An 18,056-nucleotide genomic window follows, 5' to 3' on the forward strand; every position below is an offset into this window, starting at 1 on the left:
GACAACAATAACAGTGGATACAGAGCCTGAGATTTTTGTTTTGGTAATTATTTTGATGTGTGTGTGTGTGTGTGTGCGTGTGTGTGTATGAGTATGTGTTGCACTGGTAGTAACCATTAAAGATTATGGTTGACTTCACCTATTTATTTAGGGCAGTCATGGACACGAATGCGTTTCAGCTAACAAGCCGTCTTCAGTGTGACAAGCCGAAAAAATAAAAAGGGATACAGATAATATGTAAACAGGCGATATTCAACCTTAATCAGAATGGGCAATGCATGATTAATTGATAAGAACCATTGATGCATGAATGAACATGTAACACAATAGGAGGAGTGTCCATGATAATCAGGAGCAAAACCAGCAGCTGGTAGCAAAGGCTGAGGTGTTAAAAATGCAAATGCCAGGACCGAAAACATACAGCAAAAGACTAAAAATAAGTGGCTATATGATCCAGAAACATAAATTAATTAAAGTATATAAAAAGCAATAAATGTATAATCTAATAAAAAAATATCTTATATAATAGAGTAAATGTATCCAAACAAACTCTTACAAAAACATAAGCCCCCCCCAAAAAAACATTAAATACCAGGAAGAACAATACTAAGGATAGCAGTTTAAATATTATTTAGAATGTTAAATAAATGAATTAGCTCAGAAAACACCTATCTTGGAAAAAAATCTGTTCAAACTGGTTTTTTTAAGCAGACTGAGACAAGGCATAAAATAAATAGCTAATACTCGAGGGAAAAAAAACCCAATTTAGGAGCTATGTAGCACTGTCAAACAAAATTTAATAGAATAATTAGTTCAAAAACATCTCTCAGATTTTTTTCTTCAATTAATTAATTTCCCACCCGCCATCAGAGAACAGTTTCTGAAAATGTGTGGAGTATAATTATTTCCCTCGACTTCAATGCATGTCATTTTTTGTCATTCAATTCAAAAATATAAGCTGTATCTTTGTTGTCCCAGGGGCTGTTTCTATAGAAGTGTGTCAGCCCTGTTTGTCTGGTCATTACTGCGCTGAGACTGGCATCTCCTCCCCATCTGGGCTCTGCAACCCAGGTTACTATTGCACAGAGGGATCCAGAACGGCCACACCTTGGGGTAATACTGCAGGTAACAGGCTGGCTTTTCTTTTCTTTTTGCTCTTTCTTTGTGTTAATCAATGCATGGCAACACACACAACTTATTCCACAAATAGTGTTTTTAAGATAAAAACAAAACAAAACAGGGTAATCTATCATGAACTTGAAAAATAGTGTGCTATGCAGCATTTTCTCTCAATGCACTTCTGTTTTTATTTAACATTTCCATGACCTTTGACTCTGCAGTGTTGGAGAGGTCTCCACAGAACATTTACCAGTCCCCATTGCTTCGTCATACATATTTCTCTCCCTGGGATTGCAGAAAATGGCTCTGGCCTTTTAGTTCACGCACTAACCTAATGAGTAATGACATCCAATAAAGGTCTATTGTCTCAGTTACAGGAGATACCACATCGCCATCCCCACTTCCTGGCAATTCAACCCTGGGTCAGTTCTATGGTGGTGTGTGTCCTGCAGGACATTATTGTCCTAGAGGAAGTGCAAAACCAAGCCCCTGTCCACCAGGTAGAGAACCAACATATCCAGACAGAGCTCTGTTATAAACATCGCTAAACACAGAAGAATATATGTCTTCTGTCATTTCTCAGAGTGAGCCATGTGTTTGCTTTTTACCACACTGCTTCCAAAGATAGCGTACAGTGCCACCAAGCCCCCAGAGGTACAATAAAATGGCTCAGTGTATCCAGAACTTTAGAGGAGGTCGTAAAGCCTAATGGGAGCCCAATAAACCTGTCACAGTGGTCAGCTAGTGACTTAACCAAGTGGAAAAATGGAGCCATCTATGGTGTGCATACATGATTCTATTATGCCATGCTATTTCATTTTCCCCCAGTGTGTGTGTGTGTGTGTGTGTGTGTGTGTGTGTGTGTGTGTGTGTGTGTGTGTGTGTGTGTGTGAGAGGAAGAGAAAAAAAAAGAAGCAAAGAGGAAGTTATTTTTAGTCACATGATAATATGTCTCCTCCATATAGGCACCTTCTTGGGAAGGTCTGCGGCAGAGTCGGAGGCTGACTGTGAAGCTTGTTACCCGGGCTCTTACTGCCCCTTGTGGGCTCAGACCTCTGCTGACCTCCTCTGTCCCCCCGGGTGGTACTGTCCAACAGGATCAGTGTCTGGACATCAGCCAGGTACAGTGCACATCATCAGGGGTCAGCTCAAGTTGAACCACTGTAGTCTTTGCACTTCATCATTTTATACTTTTTTATTAACACAATGTCTGATCACGTTTGGTAGGCCTGGTTTTCAAACAGTAATGCTCACATGATCTCTGCCCGCCGGCTGGCTCAGAAGACCAAGCCTTGCTTACTTTATTTACTGTAAAAGGTAGTACAGTGCAGCTTTTCTTTTGAATAACTGCACATGTTCTATTAAAGGATGGACAAAACACTATACACAAAAAGCAATTGTACTTTAAAGAAAAGTGGATCTAACTACAAGCCTAATATCAGATTACATTGCATCTTATCCTGTAAAAAAACACTAACTGTGTTTTTTTGCTAATCAATTGTGTGTTATTTGTTTTGAAACCCTTTGAAACCTGAGCAAATTTGTTTAATTTCTCTCAAAAACATGGGATGAAGACAATGAGCAAATCAACAAGAAATTACCCAAAAATATACAAAACATTTATTATTGTTTTTCCATAATTTTAAACAAAATATTATTATAATAATTATTTATATACATCTTTATGTAGGGTTTTCAAAGGAAATTAAACATATTTCTTCTTAATGCAGCAAAAGAAAATAGATGTTGATCCAGGTTTCAAAGGGTTAAACTTAAAAAGTTAGAGAGTTGGAGTGGTTTTTCTTGTAAAACTAAAAATTTTTCTTTGGAAAGAGGCTATCTCCTCTTCTCATAATTCAGGATGTACATTCTTGATTCCTTTCCTAGCCTCCTCTCCTCAAGTCTTAGTCCCTCCAACCTAAGGTGTAAGTGGAGGAGGCAAGAAAGACACGAGGAGAGAGGAGTCGAAGCAAGGGGCATTGAACAAAATGAGACATCCATGCAGCAACCATCATTTTAAAGTGACGTCAATTAAGTATGACGTTTGGCACAGCTGCATCATCTGTCCATTGTTTTGTTACGGCCGCCGCTTTGTTTTTTGATCTCTGTTACATGAGCATAACGGTATTAGTGACAAATTATATATTTACTTATAATTGAATTTACAATGCGGCAGCTGTGTGTCACACCTCTTTTGCATGTCACAGGGTCCAAAACAAATTCTGCAAAGGATACACCAGTGCATCCTCACTCATAGCTCTTCTGGTGAGCCTTCTCTCTCTGCACTCCTTTCGCATTTAGAGACATTTTAGATTAGACATCCCTCAGGATTGAGCGCTGAGATTAATATCAAAGGTAGGAGGCTGGAGGAGATTAGGAGGCACAAACAGAAATGAGAAAAGCCCTATGTCCTATCTCATTTGGTCAGTTTCCTCTTTGTTGTGTAGTTAGTTTTTAATATAAATTACAGGAAAGTTGGCTTTCACGAATTTGATAAATTTGCAGTTTCACTACCAGCATTGTTTATGTCTGTTCCCTGAATGTAGCTGTTCTGTACCTATAGTAACTGATTCTGTGGGAGTGTAGCAGAACTCAGCCATTACCTTACAATTCATACACGTAGTACCATGGAGGTGATTGTATGCCTCTGATGTGCTTTCTTCCTCCTCAGATAGTACATGCACATCTAGAGATTCCTTGAAAGGCTTCCTCGACCCTTTTTGCTTTTCATCCAGATGATGCTTTGCTAATTTGAGCATGTAATGGCCCAGAACCTATAAAGAGTCTCAGGCTGGTGGCTGTCAGGGCACCTGCTGCAGAGGCTGTTTTCTCCTCTGTTTTTCCTCCCACAGGATTTCCACACAGGACAACACTGCTCAGAGTCTGTTCTTCATTACTTACTTCCATGGTACCACATTGGGCATGGTGAAATACAGCAACCATGGTTTTTTTTCGTAGATCATTGCCCCATAAATGTATTTTAAAGGAACCGTTCACCCCAAAATAAAAAAAAAAACAACAACATATTTTTCCTTATTTGTAGTGCTATTTATCAATCTAGATTGTTTTGGTGTGAGTCACCGAGTGTTGAAAATATCTGCTGTAGAGATGTCTGCCCTCTCCATGAACTGTATTTTTGGGTGAACTGTCCCTTTAAAGGATATACACCATTCATACAATATTCTGTATTCACATTACTCTTGTTTTTTTTAAAAAAAAAAACAAGAAGGAACCAGATGACAGTTGAACTTTTCTTTATCTGATTGTGTCGCAGGATGTCAGTGCCCACCTGGCCATGCATGCCCACTTGGTAGTGCTGAGCCGGTCATCTGCAGCCCTGGCACTTTCCAGTCTTCACCTGGACAATCCATTTGTAACAGCTGCCCACCAGGTAATTACAAAAAACTCACATGTGCAGTAAAATGTAAAATCTGTACACAAAGAAACAAAAGTAAACTGAGGCTTACAAAGAAATGCACCACCTTGGCTAGGTTTCTACTGTATGGAGGGTTCATCTGTGCCATCTCCCTGTCCAATGGGCAGTGTCAGTCCATCAGCTGGCAGGACGTCCCTGTCTGACTGCTCCCCCTGTCCCCCTGGCTCCTTCTGTAACAGCAGTGCTCTGACAGAGCCGTCTGGACCCTGCAGTCCAGGTCTGACAGTCCAGCATCATCATTGGCAGAGATGGTGTCAGAGAATTGAATGTCTTTTCCTGTCCTGTATTTCTGCACCGTATCAAGCCACAGTTTCCCCTGAACGTGGCAGTGTTCTCAGTAAGATGTCTTATCACATTGTCTACCACAGGATATTTTTGTTCCCCGGGGTCCAGTGAGCCTTCCCCTGTCTCCCAGCCTTATGGAGACGTTTGTCCCATGGGACACTTCTGTCCTCCGGCTAGTGGGTCACCCAAACCCTGTCCTGTTGGCAGCTTCCTCCCAGAGCCTGGAGCGTCTTCCTCCTCTCACTGCCACCGTTGCCCTCCGGGGAAATACTGCCTCAGTCCTGGAGGCTCACAGCCCACAGGTGAGGGATTTTTCAATGTTTTTTAAACTAAAAGACAATTCTGATAGTCAGCTAAGATCACTAATAATGAGATACATAATGTTTTCATGCTTGTTTTCTAATATCTGCTTGTGTTAGGTCTGTGCTCTGCAGGTTTCTTCTGTTCTGGAGGTGCAGATAGCCCCACTCCTCGAGCCAACTCCTCTTTGTTCAGCTGTCTTTGTGAAATACTGGAGGTTTATACAACAAAGACAGACGCCACCCTCTGGATTCACAGTCTGTCCTGCTTCAGTAACTCCAATAATTCTGGTAAAATATGTGTTTCTTCAGTTTGTAATAACACAATAAATGCTTCCTCTGAAAGGGCATTACATCAATTTCTTTGAACTATTCAACTCGAGTGCAAAGCTGTGTTGAGTGTTGTGGTAAATGTCCCACAAGGCAGCAGCTTTTCAGCTTGACCTTCCCCTCAAGTATTCTCCAATTAATCACTGCCGCACAGTGTTACACTGAAGATGTTCCCTCTGCAGTCTAAACTGTTTAATCAGCATTTCAGAAAGGGAAGAGTGGCTCTTCTTTGGTTTCCCTTTTGTGAGACAAAGATATTAACTTAGACATCTTTCATGCTTTATCTGCCATGTTCTATCATAGGGAGAGACGCTAGCTGGATGGAAGTGGTAACGCCGCCACAGGCAGATTCAGACCATATTGTGACTCACTCACCCCCACGTCTCAAGAGTCCATATTTTGCCTGCTCCACCTACAAAGGAGATATATGCCCAAAGGGTGGGTAAATCCTGACAGTGAACTTGCGTGAGCTTGATGTGATACTTTGCTCGTTCCCTCAGGCGCCCACGTTATCTGTCTTGCACATGACATGGTACTTCCATTGACTGAAATTGCTGTGACATATGACCGATACCATCTGATCTGTCCAGTCTGTGCGGCATATTCCATCTTAAATACCACCTTATCTTGGTTTTGTTTGAACACTTTGAAATATTAAATCAGGACAAGGTGGTCTGTGAAATGAATGTCTACTTTTTTCTTTCCTCTCCAAGAACTAGGAAAAGGCTCTGTCAGTTATACCCCAGCATGAAATTATCTGTGTGAGAGAGTAATTGAGTGAAGGCAAAAAAAAAAAAAAAACTGCTGAAAGAATCTCATTCCTTAAAGCACAAAGTCCCCTATCACTAAAAAATCTGACATGCTGATTTTACATAAAAAAATCTAGAACACAAACTGCCTTGAAATAGGTAAGTTAATGTAACTATTAGTCAAAGTTATGTTTACTTTATATCTGATTAAGTTTACTTAAAATTTAGTTGTATTTAGTTCATTTCTGAAGTTGCTTTGACTTTAAAATGACGATGGAATTAACTTATTTCAGCTTAAGTGAACCAAACTGGTCTGAATTAATGTAATCATGACAAAGAGGATTTTGCATGTGGTGGAGTTAAGATATATGCAAGTTCTGCTTTGTTAACATTTTTAACAATTTACAAACATGACTGAATAGTTCGCAGCCAGCAGAATACAGACACAATGTTAACACTGTCACGTGTAACTAAGGACGTCGACCCAAATGCAGAACAAAAACTCACAGGTGGTACAAACAAAAGTGAGCTTTAATGTAGCTGAAAGTCTCCAAAAACAAGCAGGTAACCAAAACTTAAAGTACAAAAGAAACACAAGCAAAAACTAAACTGGCCAAATATATACACAAAGCAGAACTCAGGGGTGAAGACAAAAGCAATCACAGCAACAACAGACAAACTGACCAAGGACAAGGGGACAGACACGGGTATATATACTCAGGGAGGTAATCAGAGCAATGAGACACAGGTGAGGTGTAAAAGTAGCTAAGCACAGGGACCGGTTCAACAAGGGTTTGGCAGGGAACGCTAGGATGGAGAAAACAAGACTGATACAGAGCAGGTGTGCAGGGGAGACTGTGGGAACCGGGAAGGACAAACCGAGGCTGATAAAACACAGGTGTGACAGAAAAACAGGCGGGAAACGGACAAAGGCAGGAAGTAAAACTACACATGACACATAAGGAGTGATACTATAAAATAAAACAGGAAACAGAACATATACAATATGAAACTAGTAAAAACTTAACAGAAGCCCCCAAAACAAAGTCCACGAGATAACACAACACCCGGTATCATGACAAACACGTGCATATGTTTGATGGAGTGTTTCATTTAGCTTGTAAATTGCCTGAACCTTGATTTAATATTGGTGTTTGTGATAAACCATGGAGCCCTGAAGCGATCCTTAGTACAGTCAGAGAGAAAAAAAATAGTCTGAATGTTTATCAAAAATTATTTTATAAGGCTGAAAAATGGATTTGTTTAATTGTTTAATATAATTTGTTTCTACAAACTCTCGTAGAGTATCTTATGATGCTGAGTATCATTTTGTGAAAATAAAAAATAACCCCGCAAACTAACCATTCTTTGTTGTATATACTTTATTTAAGGAAATCAGTTTTCCAAACTCTTCTGAGGAAACAGAAGTTCAGTTAAATCAAACTAAAATGGTTTTCCTACATTGCTGTCACTTAAAAAAAAGTTAATTTATCTTGTAATTTTTAAGTTGCAGCCACTTAACAAAATTAAGTAAAGACTGCACAGTTTTAAGTAAACTTAACAGTTAATAAAGTGAACATAAATTAGAATTATTACTTAGTAAGATTTCCTTAACTTTATCAAGGCAATTACTTTCTTAGACTTTTTGTAAATGAAGTCATCATGTCAGACTTTACCGTGATATCAAGACCTGAAACACTGAATGCTGGAGTTGGACTTTCCTCTTTAGAAGCTGCAGATAATTGGGTGATGGTGCACATAAAAGACCAGCACTTAAATAACAGCTAATGTCAAACAACCAAAGAACAGATTTAAATTCTTGGAGCAAAGTAATTACTGCTCCCTGGCACATTAAAAACACTGTGTTGGTTTGCTGCGAAAAAAACAAAAAAAAAAAAAACAGTGTTGGAATAATGTTTGAGAAAATCCTCTGTCTTGAGAGAGAGTGTGTATAGCAGCAGTAATCCTCTTGATAGGGCTCTTAGTCTTGCTGAAGTTGATTTAACTCAGTGTTACTTTTTTGTGGCTATTTTTCAGGTTTTTATTGTCCTTTGGGCTCTGCCTACCCTCAGCCCTGTGAGGCTGGCTCTTACTGTAACCAGACTGGTCTAGATGTCCCAGTAGGACCCTGTGCTGCAGGATATCACTGCCCCAAAGGCTCTGTAAACCCCCACGCTACCCCTTGCCCCACAGGACACTACTGCCCCTCTGGAGCTCCTCTTCCTCTGCCCTGCCCTGTGGGAACCATAAAGAGTGAGATACTGCTCTGTTGCGATACAGCTGTCAGATTTATTGATTTAATTGTGAAAAGAAAAATGTGTGCTTGATGTATTATTGTATGTATTTTTTTTTCTTTTTTTAAAAAGACAATTCATGTCAAGTCAGTAATCCCTTGCCCTTTTTGGGGTCATGTATTAGTGATGAATGAGTAATGAGTCACAACACTAAACTGAAAAATACAATACCTAGTCCTCTTTGTAGCACACATTGTCAGTTTTCCCAGTAATGTCCTGACATGAACCAGTGTCTATCTTTGCAGTTCAGTGATGCAGAGGAATATGAAAACTTCCATTGAAGCCTTTTTCTCTCCCTTGGGCGCCTATGAATAATTTCAGTCACAAAGTGGTTTTATCGTGTAATTGTATTCTTGTCTCGCGGCGGACAACTGGAATCCTATTAAAATGTGCTGTAGCTCTTTTGTATGGTTATGAATTAGAAATTGATGAGGGAATATGTACGTGCTTTGCAACAAAATAACATTGTTATCTGTTTTAATGCTTTCGTTCTGTCAGTGTTGTTTGCAAGTAAACACCACGTACATATGTAGGTAAAGGTAAAACAATCAAAGACTTTTTTAAAAGTATTGCAATTTCTGAATTCATTTTAACCTGATATGTATATTGTGTAATATCCATCAGGGTCCCTCGGTGGGTCTACAGTCGAGGCTTGCCAGCAGTGTCCCCCAGGTCACTACTGCCACCAAAGAGGAATAGCTGAGCCAAGTGGCCGCTGTGCAGAAGGCTACTACTGTCCTGAGGGACAGAGTTCTGAGAGACCACAACAACATGTCTGCTCAGTGGGACATTGTTGCGAGAAGGTCATCCATCCAGCCTTCTAGCTACTGTGTGTCATTGTCGCTGAATGTTGTATGTCTCTGCATGAGTCCTCCCCCTCAGCTGTGGTTTTAATTCTGTCTTGATAAGGGAATAAGTGCATACTTAAACTTTATTGATGTTTCCTTCCTGTTTTTTCCAGACCATCCCAGTCCTCTTCCTGTGTTGTGTCTTTCTCAGTCTCCGCTGTTATTGTTGCACCATGATTATGCCTGATGGTGAATGTTATTCCCCTGATATGAAGGCTAATAAAATCAATTTAATGGTCGCTCCAGGGCAGTGCCAGACAGACAGCCTGCCTTCCAGGCAGCTACCAGCCCAGACAAGGCCAGAGCAGCTGTGAGACATGCCCTGCTGGTTTCTATTGTCGAGATCAAGGTGACGTTGATGGGTGGACAAATTGTTGGATGACAAAGCATTTAGCATCTGGGAACATAACTGTAATTAACATTTAGATTTCACCACATTATTCTTTTTCATTGTGTTTGGTATCTGTTCTTCAGGAATGATTCTTCCACTTCAATGTGAGAGGGGATTTTATTGTCCCAGCGGATCAGCAGATATACATCCCTGTCCTGCAGGAACATATGGAAACCTGTCAGGGCTGGCTGAGGAACAGCAGTGCTCACTGTGTGATCCTGGGATGTATTGCAGAGGAACAGGTACAATACTTTTACTCCTCACATCATTTACTTGTTCTATATTTCTCATATCTTGCAGACAATATAAATTTACTGATGCATTTTAGAAACAATTAGAGGTAAATTGCTGCTCTGATATTAGGGTGATAAAAACCTTGCATGAATGATTTTTGTTAAAGGAAGCACGTTCCCCAGTGGGCCGTGTGCTGAAGGGTTTGTGTGTGTTGGCGGAGCATCTGAATCTTCACCAGTAGATAGTCAGACTGGATTCCTATGCCCTCCTGGCTTCTTCTGCTCTCTGGGGACTTCTGTACCAAAACCATGCCCAAAAGGAACATTCAGGTGTGTATCCTGCAATATCTCTGTATGCCTATAATAGCTCCCATATCTATGTTTATCATGAACCCCAATATTTAAAAAAATAAATAGGAGGATGCACTCGAAAACTACTTTAATAGGCTTACCACAGTATTACAGTACACAGTGATTGAACACTGTTCTCTATGTATTTAGTAGCCCAGTTGCCCATTCAGTTTTGTATGTTTCATTGCACTGGCATTCATGGCATCCATGAGCACAAACTCTAACCCTAACCACAGTTATGTTACATTTGTATGTTTCATATATGTGATGGAGTTTAGATGTAGGCCTGTCTGAGCTGAGTTTCTCATCAGGAGGAGGTGACTGTGCATGGCGTGGCACCCACAGACAGCCAGCAAGCAACAGACCGCTGTTTGAAACTAATATAAACTGGTATTTTTGTAATGAGAGTTTGGGTCATTTCCAGGCCTGTTTATAGTGACTAACGTAGGTATTTTTTGACAAGAGTTTGAGACATTTACTGGCATGTTTCTCGCGATAAGAGCAGGGATTTTTTTAAGGACAGTTTGGCATCCCTAGCTGTGTTTGTAGGTACAACAGCTGGTATTTCTTGGCGATAGTTTGGTGCATTTCCAGGTGTGGGTATTTTTGTAATAAGAGTTAGAGATATTTATAGGCATGTTTATGGTAACAAAAGCAGTTTTTTTAGTTCAGGATATTTTTAGGCATTTGTAGCGGCCTATACCCTGTATTTTAAGCCAAAACATGATGTTTTCCTAACCCTAACCAAGTGGTTTTGTGCTTAAACTTAACCAAATGTTAACCAGAGCATTGTAACAACATAAAACTGAAACACAAAAAATTAAGTAATTTCAACATATCTGCTATACATGAAACGTACAACTGGCGGAAACACATCTGTGGTTTGCAGAAAGGTGCAATACCAACATTTATTCTTGTGACTGGGTCGTATCCAGTAGTATAATCCAACATTTTGAATATGTTATCAAATCCATAGAAAACGATGATGATCCACGTTTGATGTTATGCTTGCTAGGATAAAATATAACGCTGTGATGAGACAGGAAATATAATCTGAAGTGTTATTCTTGGAAATTCTTTAGTTGTTGGCATGAAGTGCTGTGCTCTCTGTCATGTAATACGGAGCAATTTTTAATCTAAATTACATAAACTCACTTTTCCACTACTATAGTTTATAGTTAGTTTGCATCTTTTGACAGTGAGCAGAGCGGGCTTGTGGATGGGTCTCAGTGTCGTAGCTGCAGTCCTGGTTTCTACTGTTCAGAGACCGGCCTCTCTGCAGTCTCTGGGCCCTGCCTGCCAGGTCAGAAATAAGAGAGAATTTAGTTATGTCAGTGTAATATATTATCATCTTTGATGTAAAAGTGTAGCATCTTATTGAAGTATTTCTCCCCAGGTTTCTACTGTCTAGAGGGATCCCAGACTGCTACTCCAATGTCAAGTGTATCTGGAGGTGTTTGTCCAGCAGGTCACTACTGCACCGAGGGCAGCAGTGTGCCCACACCCTGCCCAACTGGCTTCTACCAAAATGAGACTGGAGGAAAAAGCAAAGATTCCTGCAAAACATGCCCTCTTGGTAAACAAAAAGTTATACTGCATGATGTAACTTTGCAAAACTGACCTTTGTTTGTACTGTATGAATCCCTTTCCACTCCCTAAAGATGTGCTCCCTGTTTGAATGCCAGGCTGGTTCCAGGATTTATCAGGCCAGAAAGAGTGTAATCCCTGTCCTCCTGGGTTTCACTGCCAGTCCCTGAGTCCCAGCTCCTCTAGGGGGAGCTCCACTGGAGTCTCCAGCCCTCTGCCCTGCCCAGCTGGCTACATCTGTCCTAGGGAGAGTCCAGACAGGCAGCCTCTTCCCTGCCCCAAAGGCACCTACAGCCCCAGCCACGGTCTCACCACCACGGGTAAAACCCAGAACCTTTGACAGAGAGAGGAACAAGTGAAATCATCTTGCACTATTGTACTGCTTAAAAAATCATCTGAGGACTGATAAGGAGAGCAAAGGATTTTACAAGGCAGATGTTTTATAGTGTAACTCTTTGGGGCTAATGTAAGAATCTGATTTTTCTTTAGACAAGAAAAACAAAATCAGGCAAGAGAATCTGACTGGTCTACAAACTGTTTCGAAACTTGTAAATAATTTTTTTCTTGAGCTGATCTTTTATTATTTAGTTTACCTCAACATACTGACACCTCTAGCAGTGTGCAAACATGTCAGAGACACTGTGATTGATCCCATTTGGCAGGTAGCTTGTTTTGCTTTTTGGACTGAAGTCCAAGCTGTCAATCTGTATCGGCAGGTGAGTGCCTGCTGTGTCCAGCGGGTCAGTTTTGTGGCTCTGAAGGTTTGGTGGAGCCTTCAGGATCATGTGCTGCTGGGTTTCTTTGTCTGATGGGCGCCACAGTGCCAAATCCGACTGACAACAGAACTGGATCTCTCTGTCCACCTGGGATGTTCTGCCAACAGGGGCTGAGAGCAGGTAAATGGACATAAGACACCTAAACCTGGTGTCTGCAGGTACTTAAAAAGTCTTGAAATGTCTTAAATTTAATTAATCCAGCGCTTATGAGTAAAGGAACACATTTCTGATTTTAGAAAAAAAGTTCAAGCAGTGCACACATCCAAAAGTAGTAAAGACTAGGTGCTGGACAAAGTGAAAACAGATTCAAAAAAATAAATAAAGTCCCAACACTAGAGAATGCTCCCATGAATGTTTATTAAAAGTACCTCCACAGGTGTGATGTTTCGGGCCATAGCCCTTCTTCAGACATGCTGAGGATGTCTGATGTCTTTAATAAACGTTCATGAGACGTTCATTCTCTAGTGTGCAGACTTTATTTATTTTTTGGAATCACATTTCGGATTTTACAAATCCTTAAACCTACTAATACTGTGTTTTAACTTTATACTTGTGTGCTGTAAAACAATGTAGATTTACCTGACTCACTCTAATAACCACATAAAACTCTGCATAAGGCAGAGAAAAGGATTAATGTCCAAAAATCAGTCTAGAAATATGGTTAAAACTGTCCTGGAAAGGTCCTAAACATAATTTAGTTTAAGTGTCAGAAACGCTTAGATACCCTGCCAAAAGTAACGTGTAGGTTTCTAAAAATGTATCTGTATTTAATGCAATTCCTTCTGATTTTTTATACATTTTAAATGTAATTTCCTCCATTTGAATGTGATGTGCTCTTTGCACTCTAGGTGATTGCTTGGCAGGGTTTTATTGTGACTGGGGCTCCAGCAGAGCAGATGAGGCTTTATGCCCAGCAGGTTTCTTCTGCCTGAGAGGAACACCAGTCCCCATGCCTTGTCCTGCAGGAACATTTAGCTCTGAAACAGGCAACAAACATCAAGACAACTGCACCACCTGTACCCCTGGGTACTACTGTGAAGGTGGGAAACGTGATTGTCTTATCTTCCGCAAGAGGGTTTTTCTGCATTCAACATTCATACAGAAAGTAATTCACACACGAGGGGTTGGAATTGTAATTCATTTTCCAGCAGTTGTCACAACAGATTAGCATGCAGTACAGCCATGAGACATGTTTTAATAAGAGACACAGCTATGATCAAAGAAATGTGGAAAGGACACAAATCATTGGCTGGCTAGCTAGCTGCTGATTATATACCAGCCGGTGTGCTCTCTTTTTAATGAAAGCAACAAATTCACACCCGTTCTATGGGGACTGTCTGAAGTCACTCTGGAAACACACACAGTTATTCTGAAAGTTGAAGCAGAACTAATTTAGAGTTTTCTAGTGTCAGAGTGTCTATTTCTTTAATTATGCTGCTGCATCGTTTCAAAGTCAAAAACACTATATATGCCAAAGTTGTGAAAATGTTTTCCATTTAATTAGTCTCATGTGGTATCATCTGTGTTTATTAATTCTTCCTGTGGCTCAGCTGAAGGTACTGCACAGCCAGCACTGTGTCCCATTGGGTACTACTGTCCACCAGGACTGACTCTGGGATTGGAGTTCCCTTGCCCACCTGGTACGGTGCAGAGCCACCTCGGAGCTTCTGGTCCTGATGCCTGCTTGCCCTGTCCTGCTGGTGAACTACAGTAACTCTTAATTAAAAAAAAATGCTGTGCTGTGCACAGTCACTGTGTTTGAAATCTTCAGTGATTTTGTTCTGTTGGTGTTTTTTGCAGGAATGTTCTGCTCTCAGCCTGGTCTGTCCCAGCCATCAGGACACTGTGAGGCTGGATACTACTGTCTTATCAGATCAACCAGCCCTAACTCCACTGAGTATCAGGTGTTGCTCTTGTTCATTGTTGCCTCTGTTTGTATGTAACCTGGTAATGTTGGTCAGTAGATCCTTGTTGAAAAAAGGATGGTTATAAGCACATCACGTAGGTGAACGCCTGCACGCTTACTCCATGCCACACAAGTTTAATGAAGATGACTTCAGGACAAAGACAATGTTGAAGACAACGCTGAGGATCTCTTTTGACCTGATGAAGTTTCAGGCAGAATTGAAACGTTGTCTTTAATAAACCTGTGTGGCATGGAGTAAGTGTGTAGGCGTTACCTCAGTAGATCCGTGTTCCCCAAAATGATTAACAATGATTCTGGTGTCCTCATCACCTTTCATCTAATGGCAGCAAAATTTCCATATTTGCTGTAAGAAATACATTGAACTACTACTACTCAGTTCTGATCAGTATTTTGATGGAGCACAGATTTAAAAGATGTAAAAAATGGCCCCATTTGCATTTAATTAGCTTTGGTTATTGATGGTGCCTTAATGGTGAATTGCTTTTCTTCGAGCACTAACATCACGCCTAAATTTCCACTGGCATACAAAATATATTCAAATCTCAATGTGAGCTTACCAGAAATTTTACTGAACACATTTCTGCTCTATTTTGGTCCCCAATTCTGAATATTTCCCCAAGGGCAAAAATGGCACACACAACATATTGCACGATCAAATATTGCCATATTGCTAAGCACATTTATAATTCTATGGGATTAATTGTTTTGATGTAAAAATCACATGACCCTCTCACTTCACAGTTTTAGTCCCACTCCACCGAGGGCTCTGTGATGATTGTGTTTGTGTTCATTTAAGCTCTTTTGTGTTTGTGTTGTGTTATGTGACTCTAGCGAGAACATCAGTGTGGGCAATAGTAGACTTTTAGATGCATGCAGGCAATGCATACTTTACAGTCATATGTGTTCTTGAGAAATCATGCCATCAATAGTACAAATGTTATCAGTGTTATAATGTTTTGATTTTTCTTTCTTTTCATTCTCAGGGGAATTCTTCCAGAAGTCACATTTGCCCTTCAGGCCACTACTGTCCGTCTGGCACTGGCTATCCACTCCCCTGCCCCACCGGCTCTCTGTCCATCTCCAGAGGACTGAAGGGAGCGGACGAATGCCCCCCCTGCCCCCCTGGACTGTTTTGTGACAGGCCGGCAATAGCAGAGATCTCAGATGTTCTTCCATGTCATTCTGGGTAAACATTTCTGCTCTATGTTTTGTTTGTGTTTTGGTCCATATTGAGTATTAAACATATTGATCACTTGGCTGTTTTCATCTGACCTGAAGAGGAAGTGGTCAAGAAAACTGTTGCACTTTGATACTGTTTCTCTTCTATTTGTGCCTTGGGCCGATGGCTGATGCTGACGCAGAGGCAGAAAAACTGTTTTGGGGCTGTCCGCTGTCCTATTCTCATGAATGTGATTTCTTAAGAACGCACTGGGAAATTTCTTCAAATTTCGCTCACACATTCACTTGGACTCAAGAATGGACTTATTTTATCTTGGTGGTTGAAGGTAAAATTTCAAGGTCACTGTGACCTTATCCTTTTTATTCTTGTGAAAGAACACCTTTAGAGAATTTCTTACATTTTGCACAAAACTCCACTTGGACTCAAATGATTATCTGATTTGAATTTGGTGGACAAAGTTTAATGTCACCGTGACTTTGCATGGTTCTTATTCTCATGAACATGATATGTCGAGTAGACCTTAAGCAAATGTCAGATTTGGCACAAAGGATGACCTGATTTATTTTTGGTGGTCAAAGGGCAAGGCCATTGTGACCTCACAAAACACTTTTTTGGCCATAACGCAATAATTTATAAACTGACAAAATTTCACACAATTGTCTCATAGAAAAAAATCATTAGGTGATGACATTTTATATCCAAAAAGTCAAAGATTAACTGCACTATGAAAGCAAATTGTTCTGCAGAAGCAGTTTTCTGGCCATTATTCAGCATCATAACACAGGAACAGAGGGGGACACATTTGGTCAGATACTGAATTGGTAACACTAATCTTTGGTGTCCACCTCGAAACTGCTGATTTTACAGATCTTCTGTGCTGTCAAGTTAAAATATTAAAATGAAATCTATCTTTCCCAGTCTTCTCTCCCCTTTTCAGTCTCTCCCTAATGTCTTTAGCAAAGTAGGCTCACCCCGTTCCTTGAGAGTGGTTTTGGATTTATGCGTAGGATTTATACCAGGATTAAAGGGACCAGCCCAATATGCCAGCAAGATATCCGGTGTTCAAAAATCAATCGCGAGCCAGTATACGCACACTGACTACAAAATCAGACGGATAATTGAGGACAGCAGATGGCTTTTACATGAGAGTTTGTTGAGCCTCAGTAGGAGAGGGAGCAGGTGTCTTCAGCAGGATGAGATCCACACTTGAAACACTTTGCTATCTGTTGCACTGGGTTGCAAATGTGCTCTGCAATAAATACTCAGAGATAAAAACCCACTTTAAAGCACCTGTAGCCCATTAGTGTTTTTTCTGCTGTCTATTTTTACTCCATTTATCGGTGTTAAAAAGTCAATCTGAGAACAGTTTGACATAGGGGAATCAGAATTAAAATTTAAAAAATTAAAATTGTTAAAGCATGTTTAATGTTTTTCTTCAAAACACAATACTTAGCAGCTGATGCTGCTTATTTCTGAATAATTACTTAAGTATAGTTATATATAATGGTAATGGTAACTGCATTTGCATTTAATAGTGTATTGTGTATTTCAAACCATTTACATTTTCAGTGTTTGCATTCTTAGGAGTGTTTATTACTGCCTGATCACAAGGTTTAATTGGTTAGCCTTTTATTTAGTTTAATCTAATCAATTACCATTTTTTTTAATCAAGTTACTCTCCTTTCATTGTCAGTTTACCATTTCAAGTTGTCCTAATGAGCCGCAGTAATTGTAGATTGGAGGCTTGCTCATTGAGATTGAAATAAATAAATTTTGGGGCACATAGTGAGACTTTGCTCTAACACAAAATATGAAATACCATGGAAATGATATCACATCACTGACAGACTGCTAAACATTGCTAAGGACAGCTTGTGGCATACTTTTGACATGAAGTTTGTTTTCCCTGTTAATGCCTACAGGTATGTGTGCTTGGGTGGCAGCTCCAGTCCCACTCCATCTGATGGTTCCCATGGCTACATGTGCCCCGCTGGCCATAGCTGTCCTATTGGCTCAGCAAGCGAGCTGCCCTGTGAGCCTGGCACTTACAGTCCGGCCCCCGGAGCAGCCCTCTGTATAATTTGCCCCAAAGGGACAATGTGTTCCTCCTCAGCCACTCAAGAGCCCTCTGTCTGCCCAGCTGGTGAGGATGGTGCAAATAAACTTTGAATCTACAGCAAAAATCAGATCATTTACCCTTTTGCACTCAGCAGCAGTTTTGCCCAGTGGTCAAATTCTGCAATAATGATGA

The 18,056-nt window shown here is 40.4% G+C and overlaps 1 protein-coding gene across 1 annotated transcript in view; it reads left to right on the top strand.

The window, feature by feature from the left end:
* Positions 1-3,069: 3,069 nt before the first annotated feature.
* LOC121943427 (uncharacterized) overlaps positions 3,070-18,056 on the top strand; it is a 33,837-nt gene continuing 18,850 nt past the window's right edge. The window contains exons 1-18 of the mRNA XM_042486950.2: positions 3,070-4,772; positions 4,924-5,142; positions 5,260-5,430; positions 5,773-5,907; positions 8,256-8,471; positions 9,137-9,315; positions 9,607-9,709; positions 9,835-9,993; positions 10,152-10,314; positions 11,535-11,638; positions 11,732-11,911; positions 12,021-12,242; positions 12,639-12,818; positions 13,547-13,738; positions 14,249-14,398; positions 14,499-14,602; positions 15,609-15,811; positions 17,728-17,948. Coding sequence (XP_042342884.2) covers positions 4,622-4,772; positions 4,924-5,142; positions 5,260-5,430; positions 5,773-5,907; positions 8,256-8,471; positions 9,137-9,315; positions 9,607-9,709; positions 9,835-9,993; positions 10,152-10,314; positions 11,535-11,638; positions 11,732-11,911; positions 12,021-12,242; positions 12,639-12,818; positions 13,547-13,738; positions 14,249-14,398; positions 14,499-14,602; positions 15,609-15,811; positions 17,728-17,948 — 3,052 coding nt within the window. The 5' untranslated portion in view covers positions 3,070-4,621. The remainder of the gene's footprint in view (positions 4,773-4,923; positions 5,143-5,259; positions 5,431-5,772; positions 5,908-8,255; positions 8,472-9,136; positions 9,316-9,606; positions 9,710-9,834; positions 9,994-10,151; positions 10,315-11,534; positions 11,639-11,731; positions 11,912-12,020; positions 12,243-12,638; positions 12,819-13,546; positions 13,739-14,248; positions 14,399-14,498; positions 14,603-15,608; positions 15,812-17,727; positions 17,949-18,056) is intronic.

This window comes from Plectropomus leopardus, chromosome 6 (assembly GCF_026936395.1).
Source record: "Plectropomus leopardus strain MGB_pleo_1.0 chromosome 6, ASM2693639v1, whole genome shotgun sequence".
Classification (NCBI taxonomy): Eukaryota; Metazoa; Chordata; class Actinopteri; order Perciformes; family Serranidae; genus Plectropomus; species Plectropomus leopardus.